We start from the raw sequence: 18,885 nt of genomic DNA, 5'->3' as shown, positions 1-18,885 counted from the left end.
TCTGCTAGTCTGACTTCATTTTATACATCACATATGTCACAGACAATGTATAGATAGAAGACGCTACTGCTACATCACTTAAATTAGTCTATATACACCTCTACCCCGATATAATGCGACCCGATATCACATAAATTCGGATATAACACAATAAAGCAGTGCTCCAGGGGGACGGGGCTGCACGCAGACCAAAGCAAGTTTACTATAATGCAGTTTCATCTATAATGTGGTAAGACTTTTTTTGGCTCCCGAGGACGGTGTAGAGGTGTAGTTATAATGAATTACGTAAGTATCCAAAGGACTTAGTGCTTGCAATGTAACTAAGACATAAATATACAATATTACCAAAGATACCTAATGAATCATGAATGAATCATGTAATGTGAATTTTATCCTGAGTAACTCTTTCTTACAAACACATGACACAAAAAAGTATCTCAGGCTAGTCTGTCATACTGTGTCTATATTACAGATTATAAGTGGTCAGTTTGGTTTCCTGACATTAAATTTAATTTTTAGTGGTTTCTGGATGTGCATCTACATTGAATTGTGATTTTTTTTAAATTGCATAAGTGATAAATATATAGTCACAGGGATGCCCATTTGGATGTGTACAATACACTAGTGCAGGGTCCATCCTGAGCAACTTGCCCTCCACCAACCTCGTATCCTCCTTTGGCTGGAGTGAAACATGTTCCTAAAGTCAGATTGCTATTCATTTGCTTTTAATGTAATGCAACTTAAACTATAAGGTTAAAATTTCCAGCTGATTGATTTGCCATGTGAACTGTAGGATCCCCTCTTCCCAAAATTTGTGTGTGTGTACACAAGAATTCTGGGAAATCATTTGAAAATAATGGGATAGTTCTGATCACTGTAATTTTTTTTCAAAATAATTGTAATAAGTCCTAAAATAGTATTGGTATTGATTAGAAGGGAATTATAAGCAGAAGAGGAGACCAATTAGACTCAATGTCTCTTAAACAATGGTAGTCTGCTATACAATGTAGAAGCTAGTACTACAACTACTAGGTTATATAAACTGCTGCAGTGAATAAACCTATAGTACAGTATTGGCACAGATTTGCTACTATAGTACCAATATCCGATTATCACTGTAGGAGAAAAATAAACAGCAAATGAAGTGGAAGGACAGCAAGGCAATCAGGTCAATGTCATGTTAATCAAAAAAAACAGATGCTCCCTTATTTTGGGCATTTCGAGTCTTTAGGCTTCTAATTGAGTCACTGTGTCTTGTTAACAAATATACTGTGTGCCTCTGCAGATTTCCTTTGCTTTTGGAAAGGATTAAAATAGAAGAGATTTTTTAATGGGGATTTAGGAGAACTAAAATATTCATCTGAATATTAACTCTGTGGATGAAATATGACAACTGCCTCTTTTTTTAAAGGCATCATAGCACAAAATTTTGGGTTCACTTTGGATGTGGCTTTCGGACAGTTACTTTTGATATTTTGAATCTAAATGCCTGTCAGGTAACACATTAATTGAATCTTTTCAGTTATTGACCACTGTACAAAATTATTGTTGTGAATGTTCATGGAACTGGGGTTAGATTTATCAGAGACAGAACTGTAGTTTTTGACTTCTGAGTTCTAATGACTTGGAGTGTCTAATGACTTGGAATGCTGTAGATTCAGGCTTGTCTGTATTTAAAATTTAACTAACAGCTTTTGAAAGAGAGTTGGCACCAAATTTATGTTCCAAAAACCACAAGATGCTATTCTGGATAACAATTGGTGCTGACCTGTCTAGATGCTGGGGAGAAGGGCATGTTGGAACTATCAAGATAGCTCCTAGTCACAAAGTAATAGTGGTTAATTAATAAATTTTAGAGACTGGTAACTTAGCACTGGAAGGATCAGCTAGTATCTGAACACATGGATTCTGGATGGCTCACAGCTTGCTTAAAGTGTAAGTTACAAAGCTGTTCCCTTCTAGGTCACTGGTTCAGATCTAGCCCAAATTGGTGTTGACTGAAAATAGGTATTACCTGCTGTGGGTGTTTGTTAGGTTGCGTGTGTGAAATGAATTATCTTAGTCCAGTTACTAATAAACAAGTATGAATATCATTAAATCTGCTGTTTCCAGTCTTGGAGAAGAGGCCAAGAACTGAATTAGCCCCTCTCTCGCCTATTGAAAGTGGCCCCTGAAGATCAGTATTGGAGATGCATTGGGCTGGGCAGTAAAGAAGAAAGTTGCAAAATAACCATCTGTAATGTACCTGTTCTTGATTGGAGTTCTTTGATCTCCAAGACTTTCATGAGCACTAACCAGGCTCCAGTTTTTTTTGAGAGACAACAAATAACACCAGCACTTGCTAAAATCATAAAAATAAAAAATATCCTGGTTGATTTTTTTTAAATCTAGCCCTTGGATTATAAACTATATACTTTGATCTTGGTGCACTAGGATCTGCATGTGTAACTTCCAGGACTCCAAGATGAAAATTTTCATCCCCAGAGGCTCCACTTGCCTTCATGTGAAAGAATGCAAACTGGCAATGAATTCAACAGAACCTGGTGTTCTGCCTCCTAATGGCTGGTGCTTCAGATGAAAAGAATCCCTACTCTCTATAAGGCAACTAGCCAGTTGTTCAAAGCCGTACATGTTTGGGGAGGCATTTCTTCCTGCCCTTCTTATAATCTGAAGCAATAAGAAAGGATCACTTCTGTGGTGACAGGCCCAAGTACAAAACATCTTCCTCGGACAACTATTTAGCTTTTTTGTAAATCCACGGAAATAGTGATCTGCCAGTAAGGGGTCCTTGGGGGGACAGAAGGTTGTTCCTTGTTAAAATGAGAAGTCATGTAGTTCTTTGTAGGAAAAACAGTGCAGCTAAGATTTACTTAGCCATGGTCTACACTATGAGTTTAGGTGGAATTTAGCAGCGTTAGATTGATTTATCCCTGAACCCGTCTACACGATGAAGCCGTTTTTGTCGACTTAAAGGGCTCTTAAAATTGATTTCTGTACTTCTACCCGATGAGGGGATTAGCACTGAAATCGACATCGCCGGGTTGAATTTGGGGTAGTGTGGACAAAATTCAATGGTACTGGTCTCCAGGAGCTATCCCAGAGTGCTCCATTGTGACCGCTCTGGACAGCACTCTCATGGTCACCTGTGCTGATCAGCTTGCCACACTGCCCAAACAGAAAATGAAATTCAAAAGCTCATGGGGCTTTTCCTGTCTACCTGGCTAGTGCATCTGAGTTGAGAGTGCAGTTCTCTGAAGGAGAAATATAAAGCAGGAAACATTAATAGGAGTTACAAACTAAGAGCCAGATTCATGGCTGGTGTAAACTGGCATAACTCCGATGAAGTCAGTGCACCTTCAGGCACTTGAAGTCCCATATGTACTTTGGACAGGTCTACACTTTGAAAACAACTTAGTTGTAAAATGCATTAACAGTGCAACGCTCCGAAAGTCAACGCTAGCCTCGGTACTGTGAATGCACTCCACAGACTTAATGCGTTTAGTGGGGACACGTATAATCGACTGTATAAAATCACTTCCTAAAAAATCAGCTTCTATAAATTCGACCTAATTTTGTAGTATAGACATATCCTCAGTCTTACTACAAGATTGGGAGCCAGAAATTCCCGAGTTCTAGTCTTGGAACTGACCCTTATATTCTCTGTGACTTGGGCAAGACACTGTTCTCATGAGTTTACCCAGCTGTGAAGGTAATACTTGCAACTGTTCCTTGCAGCCATGTTGAGATGACTAATTCATGGTTTCGAAGTTCTTTGAAAATGAAAAATCCTATGTTAGTGTTAAGTAGTATTGTTAATTGGAAAAAAGGATAGGAAAAGAATGGTTTATTAGATGGAAGTAAACCCTTATAGTGTGGGCTAAATAGCCATACAGACCTCTTCATAACACCAGTCATTTATGTCCTGCTTTCTTGGGTAGGAAGATAGAGATGATGGGGTTTTATTTGGTTTATAAATTACATTTTTTTTTACTTTCTTCAGTAAAATAGTTTTGAATGAAGGGATCAATTAAAAAACAATGTCTGACCCACATCTTTTCACAGTCTCACCCCCTTAATAGTTCATGTTGCTAGATCCATCTAGCCATCTGAGGATAAGAAACTGGTGATTGTAAGTGCCTCTGGGCAGAGCCCTTGTTTTTTCAATATGCCTGTAACTACCACACACCCTTGTATCACTACAGACAATGAAAATGAGTATGTTGTCTAGCCCCAGCGTTGAACTGGAATTCTAAATAGGCTAGCTCTGCAATGGGGCACAAAAGGTAAAAGAAAGTGTATTCATTTTGCATGGAGAGTGTAATTTGTAGACGAACAAGATCTATGTGTTCTTCTTGTTTGGAAAGATGAAATGTCAGTCTTGCAGCTAAAGACGCTGGTTGTTTTAAGAATGAATGTTCTCCTCACCATCACCACCACTTTATAAAATGAGAGATTCAGCCTCCTGGCCTAGAGAGATTGCAACTGCATTGGGGAGTACTGTACAACTGGTTCATTTCCTCTTACTGTCACCCCCTTTCAGGGCTGACATGCGCTTGCAGAACTGAAGCCCCTCTTAGGAAAAGAAAGCCCCAAAGAATAATGGGATTTAATTAAGAAAAGAAAAACTTAGGTTGAATATCAGAAAAATCTTTCTTATGGTTAGAGCTGTTAGACTGTGGAATATCCTCTCCGGGGAAGTGCTGGATGTCCAATCTCATCACACATTTAACTCTTGTCTGTATCAGATCAAGAAACACACTCAAAGGCTTTGCTGCAGTTGTTCAAATGTATAGTTTCTGCCTCTCTAAAGCTCTAGAAATGCTGGGTCTTGAGCTTATAGTCATCACATGCAGAAGGGTCAATGCATTCAGATAGCAGAGTACTAAGCTGCAGTCTGTAAGTCTTCAGAAGCATTAATCCCAACTAATATGTGACCTAAACAGATACCATCTATCTTATTATGAGCCTTCCATATATGACAGAATACATTGCTCAAACAACATTTTAAGGGAATTTTAAAAAGGAAGGGAATAAACACAAATGAGGAAATGATGCCAACAAATCTTAACCCTCTTCCAACTACATACTGTTTTCTTACTGGCAAAAAAGCAACCCCAGCAACAATTAACCACATGGTGTTGCAAGCTGTTCAGCCTCAGAAGAAGAGATTTTGTCCCCTATGTGGTTAAAGGTAGCGTCATTTAATGAATCTGGGTCAAGAGCTTTCAATGAATTAAAGTGTGTTTGTGTTACTTCATAGAAAATAGGTTCCCTAGCCCCATCTGCTGCTCAGTGGTTGGATCTGCCACTCATTTTTATCAATAAAAATTCAATGGCTTCCTTAATTTGAGCTTGTAAATCATTAATCATAAATGGATGTTGGACCAAAATTCCCTAAACATACAACAGTACCTTGCAGAAATGCCCATTTTGTTTGTACCTTCCAGTGTAAAACTGCTGATGAGAACTACCCTCCCAAAGCCAGGCATAACAAGAATGCTAACCACAGGCAGAACCATCCAGACCTTGGTGTTTTGATCTGTCCTGCATTGTTTTACTGTATTTATCATGAAAGTAACAACAAACAGTGGCATTTATGGTCCTGTCCCTCCAGTGTCATGTTCAGTAATGACGCTTGTGCTGCAGTACAAAAATTCAGTCTCTCTTCTTTACTCGTCTGATCAAGTTCTTGGCAATGATTATAGACGGTTTGCTTATGCTGCTGTTAGTGCTTTCTTTAGCACAAGCATCTTCACTCCAGAATGCATGTCATCCCAAATTCCTGGACATTGGTAAGTTGACACTACATGATCTGTTTTTTAAAAAAAAACTATTAAACAAGCTAATGCCATTAGCCAGTGGATTTTAATTCAGCAGATCCTGTGCACACGCTTAAACTTGTTTGATAAGCTCGTTCCTTTCCTGCTTAATAGTGCTCTCTGTTGCCAAATGTTCCCCTTTCTCTGGATCTGCAAGATATCTACTATAAATATGACTTTATTAGTGCCATAACACTGTTGGCTGTTAATGATACCAAACCCTAATGGTTGCTCTCTAGAAACTGGCAAAAAAAACCCCACCAGATATTAATAATAATAATTAATATCATGAGGTGAAATGGGCACCTCGGGTCAAATTAGAAGGAGCTATTTGAGTTCCATGGAGATTTCTTTCTTTGGTCGTGTTCAGCAACCCCACCTGAAAGCCCAAATAAGTCATTTTCTTCTGCTCCTAGGTCAGAAGTTGCCATTCCTGTTAATATTTTGAAAGTCCCATTTTAAAAGGGAAGTCTTGGAGACTCCAATGGCGGCACTAACACCTAGCAAGATTGTCTGAGGGATGCACCTGATTTACACAATGGAACCAATTGTGTAACTAGAGATTGGAGGATCAGGCTCCTGATGTAGGGTGGGCTATTTTTAAACACCCAACTTTGTACTTTTAATTCACATTGCTTCAAACCTGTCAAGGGCATTTGTCCCTATTTCTGGGTGCATCCATGGTAAATATGAAGTTTCTGAGAGATGCAGTTTGAGGTATCTGAGTGCAAATTCAGAAGAATGTGTCCAATTAATGATATGTAACACAAAACCAGTAAAACATCTGAAAAATCTTCTCACAATAAGATATCTCCAAAGTAGTCAAACAGAAAGTGATCACACATTCCAGAGAAACAACCATCTGTAAATTAAAAAGCAAAAGGAATTGTGGCCCAAAAGCAAAGTAGTCATAGACACTTGAAAATAGCAGGTGTGGGTGTATAAACTAATAAGCTCACACAATAAACTCTTCCATGTATTTATTGATCTATTTGAAGTTTTAAAATCCACTAACTTTTTTACTATTCCTATACATGCATGCATAATTGTACAAAAAAGAGTAATATGAATACAAGGCTGGTGAATACAGCACATTGTTAATGATTGTCATTTTACCCCATTTTTCCAAATTATCTGCATGTTTGAGTTGCATGCTCCATCATTCCAGAATCAGCCTACTACTGTTCGAAAATGATCTTGCGGACTTCCTTTATTTATCTGTATATTTTAGATTGGCCAACAAACTGTGGTGTTCCATATTTTCAACCAAACACAGTGGAGAGGATTGTATCGGGCAACGAAGTAAGGCCACATTTTTGGCCTTGGCAAGTCTCATTACAGGTATCAATGACCTTCAGACAGAGGAACAAACCTAGCTGTTCTTTGTCAATACAACATTTTTATGGAAGTCAATAATACATTTATTAAGAGTGTGTGTGCAACCAAGCAAGTGAATGTAACTTGTGTCGCTATATTATGCCACATGCTTCTCCAATTGAAGTCAATGGTAAAATGTATGTAAAGAATAAGTATACTTTTCACATAGCTTTTAATAAAGGAATTGTGGTCTAAGAACTATTTATATAATTTTATATATAATATAAGGAGTTTCTTATGGTTGTAAAATATTTGTGAGCTACAGTAGGTAGCCATCAAACCTGAATTGAAGTATACTTTCCAAAAAGCACATTTAATTTAGGTTTTAGCCACCCCAATCCCCCTCAAACCAACGAGTGAATTTTCTTTTCTCTCTTTAACGGCCCTGTATATTTAATAGTAGAAGGACTGGCCACTTTCAAAATAAATTTTAAAACCAAGAATTGTATAGCAGCTTCATGGGAAAATAATTCCCTAGAAAATAATGAAGACTTGGTTACAGACGCAGGCTAAAAGGATGAAATAGAAAGACGAGGTATGGAAGGTATATCTGTATGACATTGGTGAAAATACAGAACTTCAAGACAGCAACACATTTTCATCATTAGTAATATCATCTGTTTTGTATCTAAACAAAGTAGATTGGTATGTGACTGAATTATTCCACCAAGATAAAAAATGGAGACCATGTTCTCATTCATCCAGACAGAGTTTTTTATAAACTGGTTTCTCCAGAACCTGTAACTCAGATAGTCCTCTACTTTCCACCACTGATACATTTTTTCTTGGCCATTAAAGTAGACTAAATTTCTGCAGGAGAAAGCTCAGTCAGGGAAGAGAATGGGATGTATACATAAAGAATCAATAATTGACATGTGGCTGGCATCTGATAATTTGGATATGAAATGGATAACATGCATAGGCAAATTAATTTAAAAGTAACGTAATATCCTATGGTTTAAATAAAACGAGAGATAATTGGCTGTGTTAGGATTCACAAACAAAACACAAAGGAGTCTTCACTGCAAGAGTCTTCCATCCTTGTCTTCCACATTAATGTTGTTACCCTCCATGTGTTTACTGCAATGTTGGAAGAGGAACCAATAGGGAGATGCAAAGAGGAGGGAGATGCGATGAGAACCACCAACAAGGTAATTGATCCTTGTAGAAATGTTTTGAATAGACTTGAGGGGTGGGGCAAGAGGGCTGGCCTCAATGCTAGACAAGAGCAAATTACAGTAGTAAAACATAATAATGAGGGCTTGGTAGTCTGGACATACAAATATCTCCCTAATTATTGCTTATTAGTTAACAGTGGTTTTCACTACCCCATCTTTATTACACAATGGCATTAGCAGACAGGTCTTTCTTAACAATTCTTTAGAATCATTTTACACACAGAAAAAAGAATGCTGGGATAAATAGATTTCTTCCACAACGGCTAGTAACACATATTGCTCAGTAGAGGGCACTGTTACACCATCATTAGTTCATCCATTCCTTTCATATGCCCAAGAATGAAACCTCCTCTGACATAAATTTCTATTATTTTCTAATTTTATTTTCTTTCTAGGTTTGGACTAGAACAAATAGCAAATTTATTCATGTTTGTGGAGGGACTCTCATTCACAAAAGCTGGGTTCTCACTGCTGCCCACTGCTTCCAGAAGTGAGTTTTACGTTTGCAGTTTTTGCTTGAGTTCTTGGAAGTTATGGAATATATTTTTGTAAACTTATTACCACTAAAAGGAGAAATAAGTGCAGAATTAGATGTATTCTGTACTTCAGCCATTGTGACTCAGAGACACCATGAAAAGAGACACATCAGAAAGATTGATAGAAATCGATCAGAGGAAATTGTGCACAATAGTGGGGTGGTTCTTAAACTTACTCCTGGGGCATTCTATGCCAAAAAAAATAAAAAATTTTCACACACTATTTTAAAAATCTGCAAATTTTATTTGTCAAAATAACACTATATAATCATGCCAGTTTCAATTATTTTGATAATTTATTTCAAAATATCTGTCAGCAGGTATGTCTGTAACAATAGACACAAAAATTCCCCCACGAGTAAAGAAACCCTATGACAACCCAGTTCCTGTTTCTTTGTCCCCTTCCCCACCCACCAGAGCCCAGCTGAGGGGGTGGGGGTAGTAATCCACAACCCCTCCCCATCAGAGCATAGCCACAGGGCCCCCCCACCCCCAGCCAATACATCCAAACCCCCTCCTCCCCAGAGCCCAGCTGTGGGTCCCCCTAGCCCAGACGCCTGCCTCCCTACCCCCTAGAGTCCAGAGATCCAGAGGGAGAAACAGCCTGATGCTCTGTCCCAGGTTTTCACGGAGTTTCCTGCGCACCGCTCTCTCCATCCCTCGGGGCATGCTGGGAACTGCAATTACCAGGACCCTTCTAGCAGTGTCTTCCATGTCTGAGCTGGACTCTGCCAGGTCCAGCAGCCCCTAGTGGTGGCTAGCAGCACTGCAGCCCATTACTGTGGGGCAAAGGAAATTCTGTGCACACGTTAATTTCTGCAAAATTCGGCATTGCACAGTGATGCAGAATTCCCTCAGGAATATAAACTGGGGAACATAACCTAGAAATTAGGGTGTTAATAGCAAAAGAAAAATCCATCAAAATGCAAAAGATGATAACCATGGGGTATTGCTTAGGAAAATATTTTGAAAGAAAGCATATAAATGAGGTCAAAAGAACTTCTAGTTTTATTACTTGGATTGAGAACTATACCATTGCAAGAAGGATTAAAATCAAGCAAATATGGATTTACTCAGTTCTTAAAATGTCTTGCTTTCTGCAATCAATATTCCAGACTTGTTTTTGAACAAACAAAAAAACACTATTATTCTTTCACATAATGATACAGAAAGCAGTTATTTTCTGTACTTGGTAAACTTTCTTTGTATTTAGTGTTCCTTTTCTTGTACCATGCATGATAATCTGTGAATGTGTCACACATTTGGTAACTCCCCTTTTAAAATAATTGTAATGTAGTTTTTAGTTTATACAGTATAGAGAAACCATGCAGGTGAAATACAGTGTAAAACAAGTAACAATAGAAACTAATGCAATTGATCTTGTTCAGCAATAAGTAATTCCAACTATTCAATAAGTCTAATTAAGAAAACTTCAAACTTTCTGAAAAAAGTCTTGCCAACCTCCTTGCCAGTATGTAATTTTGTTTAAGATTAAGATTCACCCTATTGCGAAGACCCAGTGTAAAGTTCATCATGCCACTTAAGCTGCACGGTGGCAAAGCTTGACAGATTCAGTAGCTAGAAATCCCACGTAAAGCTACAAGTCCTATGTCCTGCCCATAATTAGAGCAGTGAGGGAATGAATTCCATTCTCCTCAATCCTCATTTAGGCCTCAACTCAGCAAGGTACTTAAGCATGTATCTATCTTTAAGCACAGGAATAGTCCCAAAAAATACTTGCTGGATCAGAGCCGAAGTTTCTGGTATAAAGCACATTTACTCAGGAGAAATGCATTTTACCCCAAAGAAATGTATAAAATTCATTCCTTTTTCCTAGTCAACTAGAAATGGTACTGAATCTTTGAGGCAAAACCTTGTTATACATTCATGTACGATGTCCAAAGGTGAAGGACAAATGCACTAAGCCTCTAAACCTGCTTTTTATTGTTCTATTTTATAGATACCCCCTAAGCATCTATAATATGTTTATTTCCACTGTATATGGAGGCCTGCTATAAATAATGATGTATTGTTTCCTCCTGCAGTGAAGAGTCAAACTGTATCTTTGCTGCTGTTAATACTAGGCAAGCTGCTCTTTACATTTATGGTGTCAGCAGAACCCTTTAAACTAATTTCTAATCTACTTTTATGGCAGGATCTCATTTTTCATCATAAATACACCTACACTCATTTCAGCAGGCTACCATTTTGCACTTCTAAACAATGTAATTTTAAACTCACAACATTTGATATAACTGTCATGCAAGTTTGGGGTAAACAGCCATCTGGTCAATTATGTGAGTTTGGGGAGTATTGCACATAATAATCAGGTGGAAAAAACTCATTACAAAGAGGGCATTAGGTTCAACATAATGAGCCATATGTTGTTTTAATTTTTTAGAGGAAAGGTAGAAGATGCAGCAAATTGGCGAATTCTCCTGGGCAAGCATAACCTTAATCGTACCGAATCCACAGAGCGAGTCTACAGGGTGAAGCGAATTTATCGGCATGAGCGTTTCCGCTACCCTCACCTAAACGAGCTGGATTATGACATTGCCTTGGTCAAGCCTGTAGAAGACATTATAACAAACCATTTTATTCGCTATGCCTGCCTGCCCAAGAGAGACAGCACTCTTCGTCCAGGACAATTCTGTTGGGTGACTGGATGGGGGAACACAAGAGGTACTTCTGAGTGCTTCTCGTAGCATGAGTTCAGAGGTTAGATTTCACCAGTCTGTGGAAAGTGCATGCCTGTCAGAGACCAACTTTTAGCCAGTTTCTCTTTGAAATTCCAATGATATAGAGAAGGATTCTTTTAAAAGCACCTACCAATATAGGCAGGAGGCCTTCCTATGTGCTGAGGCACAAGAAAACCAAATAGCTTCCATTGCTTCTGAAGTGCAAGTACCTAGTATAACAGCACTTCTTGAAACAGGTGACTGACTTATTCTTTCAAATGTTATAACCATAGCACCTAGGAATCCCAGTCAAGGACAAGAACCCTAGATACTGTATAAACACAGAACAGGCCCTGCCCCAAAGAGTGTACGTGACATATGGTAACAGTTATAGCCCATGCTACCACATGTCTGAATACTTGCACACGTAAATCTTTCAACAACCATTTACATTTTATTCTGAGGTTCTTCCCTGTTTTCATGTTACTGTACGTATGTATTAATTTATTTTATATGTGGATAGCACATTTGAGGTTCCAATCTGTATTACAGCCCCATTGTGTTAAGCACTGTACAAACATCTGTGATACAATCCTTGCCCCAAAGAGCATATATTCTAACTAATGCCCACAAAAAATGCCAGACTCTTTAGTCCCGGACACTGATGTCTCCTTATCTGCAAAATAGATAAGATGGACAGCAGCAGTGCAACCCTTCCTCTACTGCCCTGCCAACATACCAACAACCCTGCCCAGGGATCAAGGAATAGTTGGATCCTTCTTCCCAGCTGCAAATTGTGACAATAGGTTGTGGGAAAATGCAGTTTCATAGTTGACTATACTTGTGGAGTAGACACACACACCTTTGACTATTTAAAACAAACAAAAAAAATCAGAATTAACAAATCAGAAACAAAAATAGAATGGTAGGAATCTTTTCATCTGGAATGCGGTAGACCCAAGTTCTTGCAACTTGTACATGGATACTGTTAAATTGCATTCCATGTCACTTGAAATGTTCATATTTAGAACGGAAATGTTTTTCATGTTCCCTTTTCTCATCTATTTTATCTATTTAAGGTGGGAAAGAAAACCTGGCTTTGTCTGAGGTTTTGAACCAGGCTAAGTTACCAGTCATAGATTACAGTACATGTCGCCTAAAGAAGTTCTGGGGAGACAGAGTTCGGCAGTCAATGCTCTGTGCTGGATTCAGGGACACTGGGGAGCCTCCTGCTGCTTGTCAGGTACAAAAATCAGCTGTTAATTCCAACTATGATTGAAATCATGAGGCTGTTCGGTACAGGGTAGGTAACGTAGTTTGTGGCTTTCTAAAAAATGGCCTGTTGCTGCCCCTGTCTTTAAAGAGAAGTGTGTGTGGCCTGTGAAGATTATACATCTCCATATGCAAGGGTCCACACTGCATGCAAGGATATGTAGTTTCAAGGGGCGTACTCCCATATTCAGGATAAAGGCTATTTATTATTGTTGTTTTTTTGCCTGTTAAATACACTTATTTACCGAGGAGACATTACAACTGTTTTCTCAAAAGAAAATTGGCATAATTAAATCAGTAGCAAGCTTCTCTGTTAAAAGCAATTAAGATGATTAAACACGGTACTTAGTAGGACAAAGTTCGGACATTCCTCATCCAATTGGAGAGAAATAGTTTTAAAGCGGTGGCATAGGACTGCCAGAGGCCTCAAATTACAGGAAATAGCCCTGATTTTAAGCATTAGTCCTGTATCCTGATTTCAATAGTAGCAAAGGGTGGGGGTGGGGGGGTGGGAGGCGTGGGACTGAGAATCGGGAAGAGATTATTTTAAGCCTATTGCAGTATATGGAAAAATGTTCATAGCTGTATATATCCTTAGAGAAAAGGTTGCTAAAAATGCCCAAAACTGCTGCAAAGGAATCTCTTGCCAAAAGCTTGTGTATTATCACTTTTTGATTAGTCTAATTAAAGGTATTTAACTTTTCCATCTCTTTGTATTATAATGAGTGAAAGAGATGCACCAATTCCAAGGTAATTTCTAGGAATATATTATTTCATATATTTTATGATGATTTTTGGTCAGGCATTATTCAGGGAAATTAAAAAATTATTTTATTTTTGGATGTGAAAAGACTTCGGGAGTGTTAATTTTTAGTGCTTGTGAAAAGTGACTGATTGGTAGCCCTGGATACTGAAGTTCTTTGTGCTTCCCACAGATCAGCTACAGCACAAGCAGCTGTAGTGGAAACTTCCCTACACAGTACTGTCAACATGCCCTTTACCCTCTCTGGATGCATCCTTTCAAGAATTACTAAAGTAATTGTCTCATTGACTTATGCCGGGGGTGGGCAAACTAAGGCCCATGGGCTGGATGTGGCCCATGAGAGCTTTGGATCCGTCCCACAGCATTGCCACCCCTGTGGCACCGCAGGCCCCACACCTCTCCCAGAAGCAGCTGGCACCATGTCCCTGCAGCCCCTGGGGAAGGGGGGGCAGAGGGCTTTGCATGCTGCCCTCGCCTGTGGGTACCTCCCCTGAAGCTTCTGTGGTCAATGGGAGCTTCAGCGGAGGTACCCACAGGTGGGGGCAGTGCATGGAGTTCTCTGCCTCCCCCCTTCCCCAGGGGCTGCAGGGACATGGCGCCGTCTGCTTCCCGGAGCAGCGCAGGGCCAGGGCAGGCAGGCAGGGAGCCTGCCCTGGCCCTGATGCACGCTGCTGCTACCCCAGAGTTGCTCCAGGTAAGCAGCACCGGGGTGAAGCCCGAACCCCTCCTGCACCCTGCACCCCAACTCCCTGCCCTGAGCCCCTTGCCGCACTCTGCCTGCACCCCAACCCCCTGCACCACCTCGCACCTCTCCTGCACCCATCTGCACCCCAACCCGCTGTCCTGAGCCCCCTGTCGCACCCTGCACCCTTCCTGCACCCCAACCCCATGCCCTTAGCCCCTTCCTACACTCCTCCCTGCACCCCTTCCCTGAGCCTGCTCGTACACCCCGCTCCCCTCCTCTGCCCCAATCCTTTGCCCTGAGCCCCTTCCTGCACACCGCACCTCCTCCCACACCCTGCACTCCCTCCTGCCCCCGAACCCCCTGCCCCAGCCCTACATTCATGGCCCTGCATGTAATTTACTCACCCAGACATGGCCCTTGGGCCAAAAAGTTTGCCCACCCCTGGCCTATGCAGTCCTTGACCCCTCTGCTATGACTGCCCAACCATAGGGCATATTAGTGTCAGCTGAAATGTTTTTTGTGATCTGTACATTTTTCTAGTAGGAATCGGATCAAGACCACTAATTCACTTCATGTGGGCCACTGAACACTCATCAGATGTTAGTAATGACCAACCTAGCCTTGATCCAGACCCATGGTTTAAGAGATGAAACACACTGTATACTGTTACTACATCTTTGAATCATCCACTTTCTTAATCCAATAAAAGATTAGACAGCTTTAAAGAACAAGGAGCTGACTCAGTCTGCATCTAATATCCTTATGTGCTTGGCAGAAAATGCTGTTCCTGTGGCCCATGTGCAGTTCAGGTAATCCTAAAGAGGACTCTAACCTGACAGCTAAATCTCATCAAGAGTATCCTGCTAAAACAGGGGTTCTCAAACTGGGGGATGGGACCCCTCAGGGGGTTGCAAGGTTATTACATGTGGGGTCACAAGCTGTCAGCCTCCACCCCAAACTCCGCTTTGCCTTCAGCATTTATAATGGTGTTAAATATATTAAAAAGTGTTTTTAATGGATAAGGGGGGGTCGCACCCAGAGGCTTTCTATGTGAAAGGGATCACCAGTACAAAAGTCTGAGAACCCTTGTGCTAAAACATGGTGCTTTCCTCACTTCTTGTAAGTGGAGACCTTACGGCAAGATGCCTCAGAGCTAAGAACTCCAGGGGAACTCAACATCTTTTTCTATATCTTAATGACACCCATTAAAAATAGATCTAGGAGTGTTTTATGCATTATGTAGCATGCAAAAAGTCTGATTTGTTCTGTTTGTTAATAGAGCTATTAAAAAGCACAAAGTCATTGGCATATATAGCAATTTCCTGCAATTCCAAGTCCTAATGGTTGTTTCTTTCAGGGAGATTCAGGTGGACCACTGGTTTGCCAGATTAGAAGAGAAAAGTGGGAAGTCCATGGTGTAGTTAGCTTTGGGCCTATTGGATGCAAAGTAGAGAACAAACCCAGTGTCTTTACAAGGACTTCTGCTTACATTTCCTGGATTGAAGCAACCAGAATCTGGGACTTCTTTTTGTAAAGACATGAAGTACAACTTAAGTGGGAAAAAAATAAAAATCTTTTAAATAAATTAATGGCTTCATTTCTAATTTTGAGGTTAATTTGGCTCTTTGCAGAGGGTAAGATAGATGAATCTGTTGTAGTCTTCACTTGTTTCCCCTTTCCTGAGTACCAGATCACTAGGTTAAATTTTCAGTGGTGTACAGTTCTGCTAGTTGTCTTTCACAGACGCTTCCCCTTCTCATCTTGTGTCTTTCCTTTCTCAGTCCTCCATCTTCTTTCTGACATTGTTTCTTCTTAGACCACAAACTCTAATTCTCCATGCCTCTATTCTTTTCTGCAAGTGCTGATCAAAAGGAATAGGCTGTACACCAGACAATACTGAAGGCTGCACTAGGCAACAACAAATCATGGGACATCCTTAAAAAAGAAATCCAGGATACTTAACAGTTCAGTGTCCCTTGCCAGGTGATTTGTTCAGTGATTAAGTAAAGGAGCCCCATGTCTATTATGGGGATTTGATGAGCTACCATATTGCAATTTTCTTAATTAAGAAACTTGAAAAACATTTCTCCTTCCATAATATATGGGGCATAGGCTTGAAGTTGCTTTGGGAAGGTGGGGGAGAAAGAGAGAGAGAGAGAGAGATCATTCTAAAATAATTAAAAGATGGGGAGAGGTGAATGGAGATTTTGGAGGTTGGGGAGAAAGCAGGAAGACAATGGAGTTGTTTCTGCAAAGCGCTTGGTCTCCAGCTCTGGGTGTAGCTTTGATTTTTTTCTGCTTTAAAACATTAATCTTTATATAGTCTCATCCAGTAAGCAAATTAACATCACTACAGTGAAAAGGGAGTGGTGAGATATTGTTCACGCCTTTATCTATGCCAGTGGTCCCCAACGCGGTGCCCACAGGCGCCATGGCACTCGTCAGGGCATTTATGTGCGCCTGCCTAGTGCCTAGCAGGGGAGAGAAGCCGTGACCCCACGCCTGACGGGGACAGAACTCTGGGGCTGCAGGCTGTGGGCGCTGGAGTTCTCTGTCCCCAGCAGGCACATGGCTTGCCTAGTGCCCAGCATGGGAGAGAAGCTGGGGCCATGCTCCTGCTGGGGACAGAGAACTCCGGGGCTGCGGGCGCTGGTGTTCTCAGTTCCCGGCAGGTGTGGGGCCCGCCTAGTGCCCAGCAGGGGAGAGAAGCCAGCGCCTGCACCTGCTGGGGACAGAGAACTCCGGAGCTGCAGGCTGCGGGTGCCGGAGTTCTCTGTCCCTGGCAGGCGAGGGGCTGCGGCTTCTCTCTGGCTTCTCTGGGGCTGCAGGCTGCGGATGCCGGTGTTCTCGGTCCCTGGCAGGCGCGGGGCCGCGGCTTAAGCTGGAGAGAAGCCGTGGCCTCGTGCCTGCCGGCGACAGAGAACTCTGGGGCTGCAGGCTTCATTTAATGTTAAAGAATAATAAATATATTTGGACCAGCAGTTCAACAATGTTTTACTTTTTTTAAATAAATAAGGTGAAAACTGTTTTTGATATTTATTTTGTAAAAACTCCTTATTTTTTCTTACAGGTAGATAAAAAAGAGCAAATTCACATGGTATGGTGAAAGAGTAATTGCCGAATAATTTAATTAATACCTTTTACATGTAAAATTACCTTTATCTTATGGATTCATATATTATCTCATAATAAATATTGTTTTTTTGTATTATTTAATGTACAAATACAAAATAAGCCTTGAAAAATTGTTGGTGCCTGGCACACTCTTCTGAAAACATGAATGTGCTACTGGCCACAAAAAGGTTGGGGACCACTGGGGTAAACAGTGAGGTGGTTTGCAAAAGTTTGCAGATGATACTAAGCTGCTCAAGATAGTTAAGACCAAAGCAGACTGTGAAGCACTTCAAAAAGATCTCATGAAACTAAGTGATAGGGCAACAAAATGGCAAATGAAATTTAATGTGGAAAAATGTAAAGTAATGAACATTGGAAAAAATAATAGATACACTATGATGGGAGCTATTTAGCTACAACTAATCAGGAAAGAGATCTTGGAGTCATCATGGATAGTTCTCTGAAGATGTCTACGCAGTGTGCAGCGGCAGTCAAAAAAGCAAACTGGATGTTAGGAATCATTAAAAGAGAAAAGACGGAGAATAACTTATTGCCCTTATACAAATCCATGGTACGCAAATCTTGAATACTGTGTACAGATGTGGTCGTCTCATCTTAAAAAGATATACTGGCATTAGAAAAGGTTCAGAGAAGGGCAACTAAAATGATTAGGGGTTTGGAACAGGTCCCATATCAGGAGAGATTAAAGAGACTAGGGCTTTTCATCTTGGAAAAGAGACTAAAGGGGATACGATAGAGGTGTATAAAATCATGAGTGGTGTGGAGAAAGTGAATAAGGAAAAGTTATTTACTTGTTCCTATAATATAAGAACTAGGGGGCACCAAATGAAATGAATGGGCAGCAGGTTTAACACAAATAAAAGGAAGTTCTTTACACAGCGCACAGTCAACCTGTGGAACTCCTTGCCTGAGGAGGTTGTGAAGGCTAGAACTATAACAGGGTTTAAAAGAGAAGTGGATAAATTAATGGAGACTAAGTCCCTTAATGGCAGGATGGGTAAGGAATGGTGTCCCTAGCCACTGTTTGTCAGAGGGTGGTGATGGATGGCAGAAGGGAGATCACTGGATCATTACCTGTTACGTTCACTCCCTCTGGGGCACCTGGCATTGGCCACTGGCGGTAGACAGGATACTGGGCTGGATGGACCATTGTACAGCCATCACTGAGCCGCATGCCCGTGGGCTGAGGGGAGCTGCTTCCCCAGGCATGGTGTCTCCTGTGTGCCAACACCCTGGGCTCAGGGTGCTCAGCAGCACCAGCTCCTGTCACCTGCCCTGCAGCAGGCAACCCCGGCCCCCCGCCGGGCGTCGCTTCTGTCCTCGGCCAGTCCCCCTCGCCCATTGCCCCCGCCCCACCCCGGCTAAACGGGGCGGGAGGGACAGCGGTTTTGAGCATGCGCAGACGCAGTTCTAGCGCAGCAGGAAACTCGGGCTGGCAAGGG

General features: G+C 41.0%; 1 protein-coding gene across 1 annotated transcript; it reads left to right on the top strand.

Annotated features, from left to right (window-relative positions):
- Nucleotides 1–8,281: 8,281 nt before the first annotated feature.
- LOC127054514 (chymotrypsin-like elastase family member 1) lies at nt 8,282–12,867 on the top strand. The gene is made up of 4 exons (XM_050960752.1): nt 8,282–8,347; nt 8,770–8,864; nt 11,312–11,592; nt 12,668–12,867. Exons 1-4 carry the CDS (start codon nt 8,282–8,284, stop codon nt 12,865–12,867), a joined length of 642 nt encoding a protein of 213 aa, XP_050816709.1.
- Nucleotides 12,868–18,885: the final 6,018 nt, after the last annotated feature.

Source organism: Gopherus flavomarginatus, chromosome 6, assembly GCF_025201925.1.
Source record: "Gopherus flavomarginatus isolate rGopFla2 chromosome 6, rGopFla2.mat.asm, whole genome shotgun sequence".
Classification (NCBI taxonomy): Eukaryota; Metazoa; Chordata; order Testudines; family Testudinidae; genus Gopherus; species Gopherus flavomarginatus.
The sequence above is the reverse complement of the archived record's forward strand: the minus strand, read 5'-3'. Positions and strand labels throughout refer to the sequence as shown.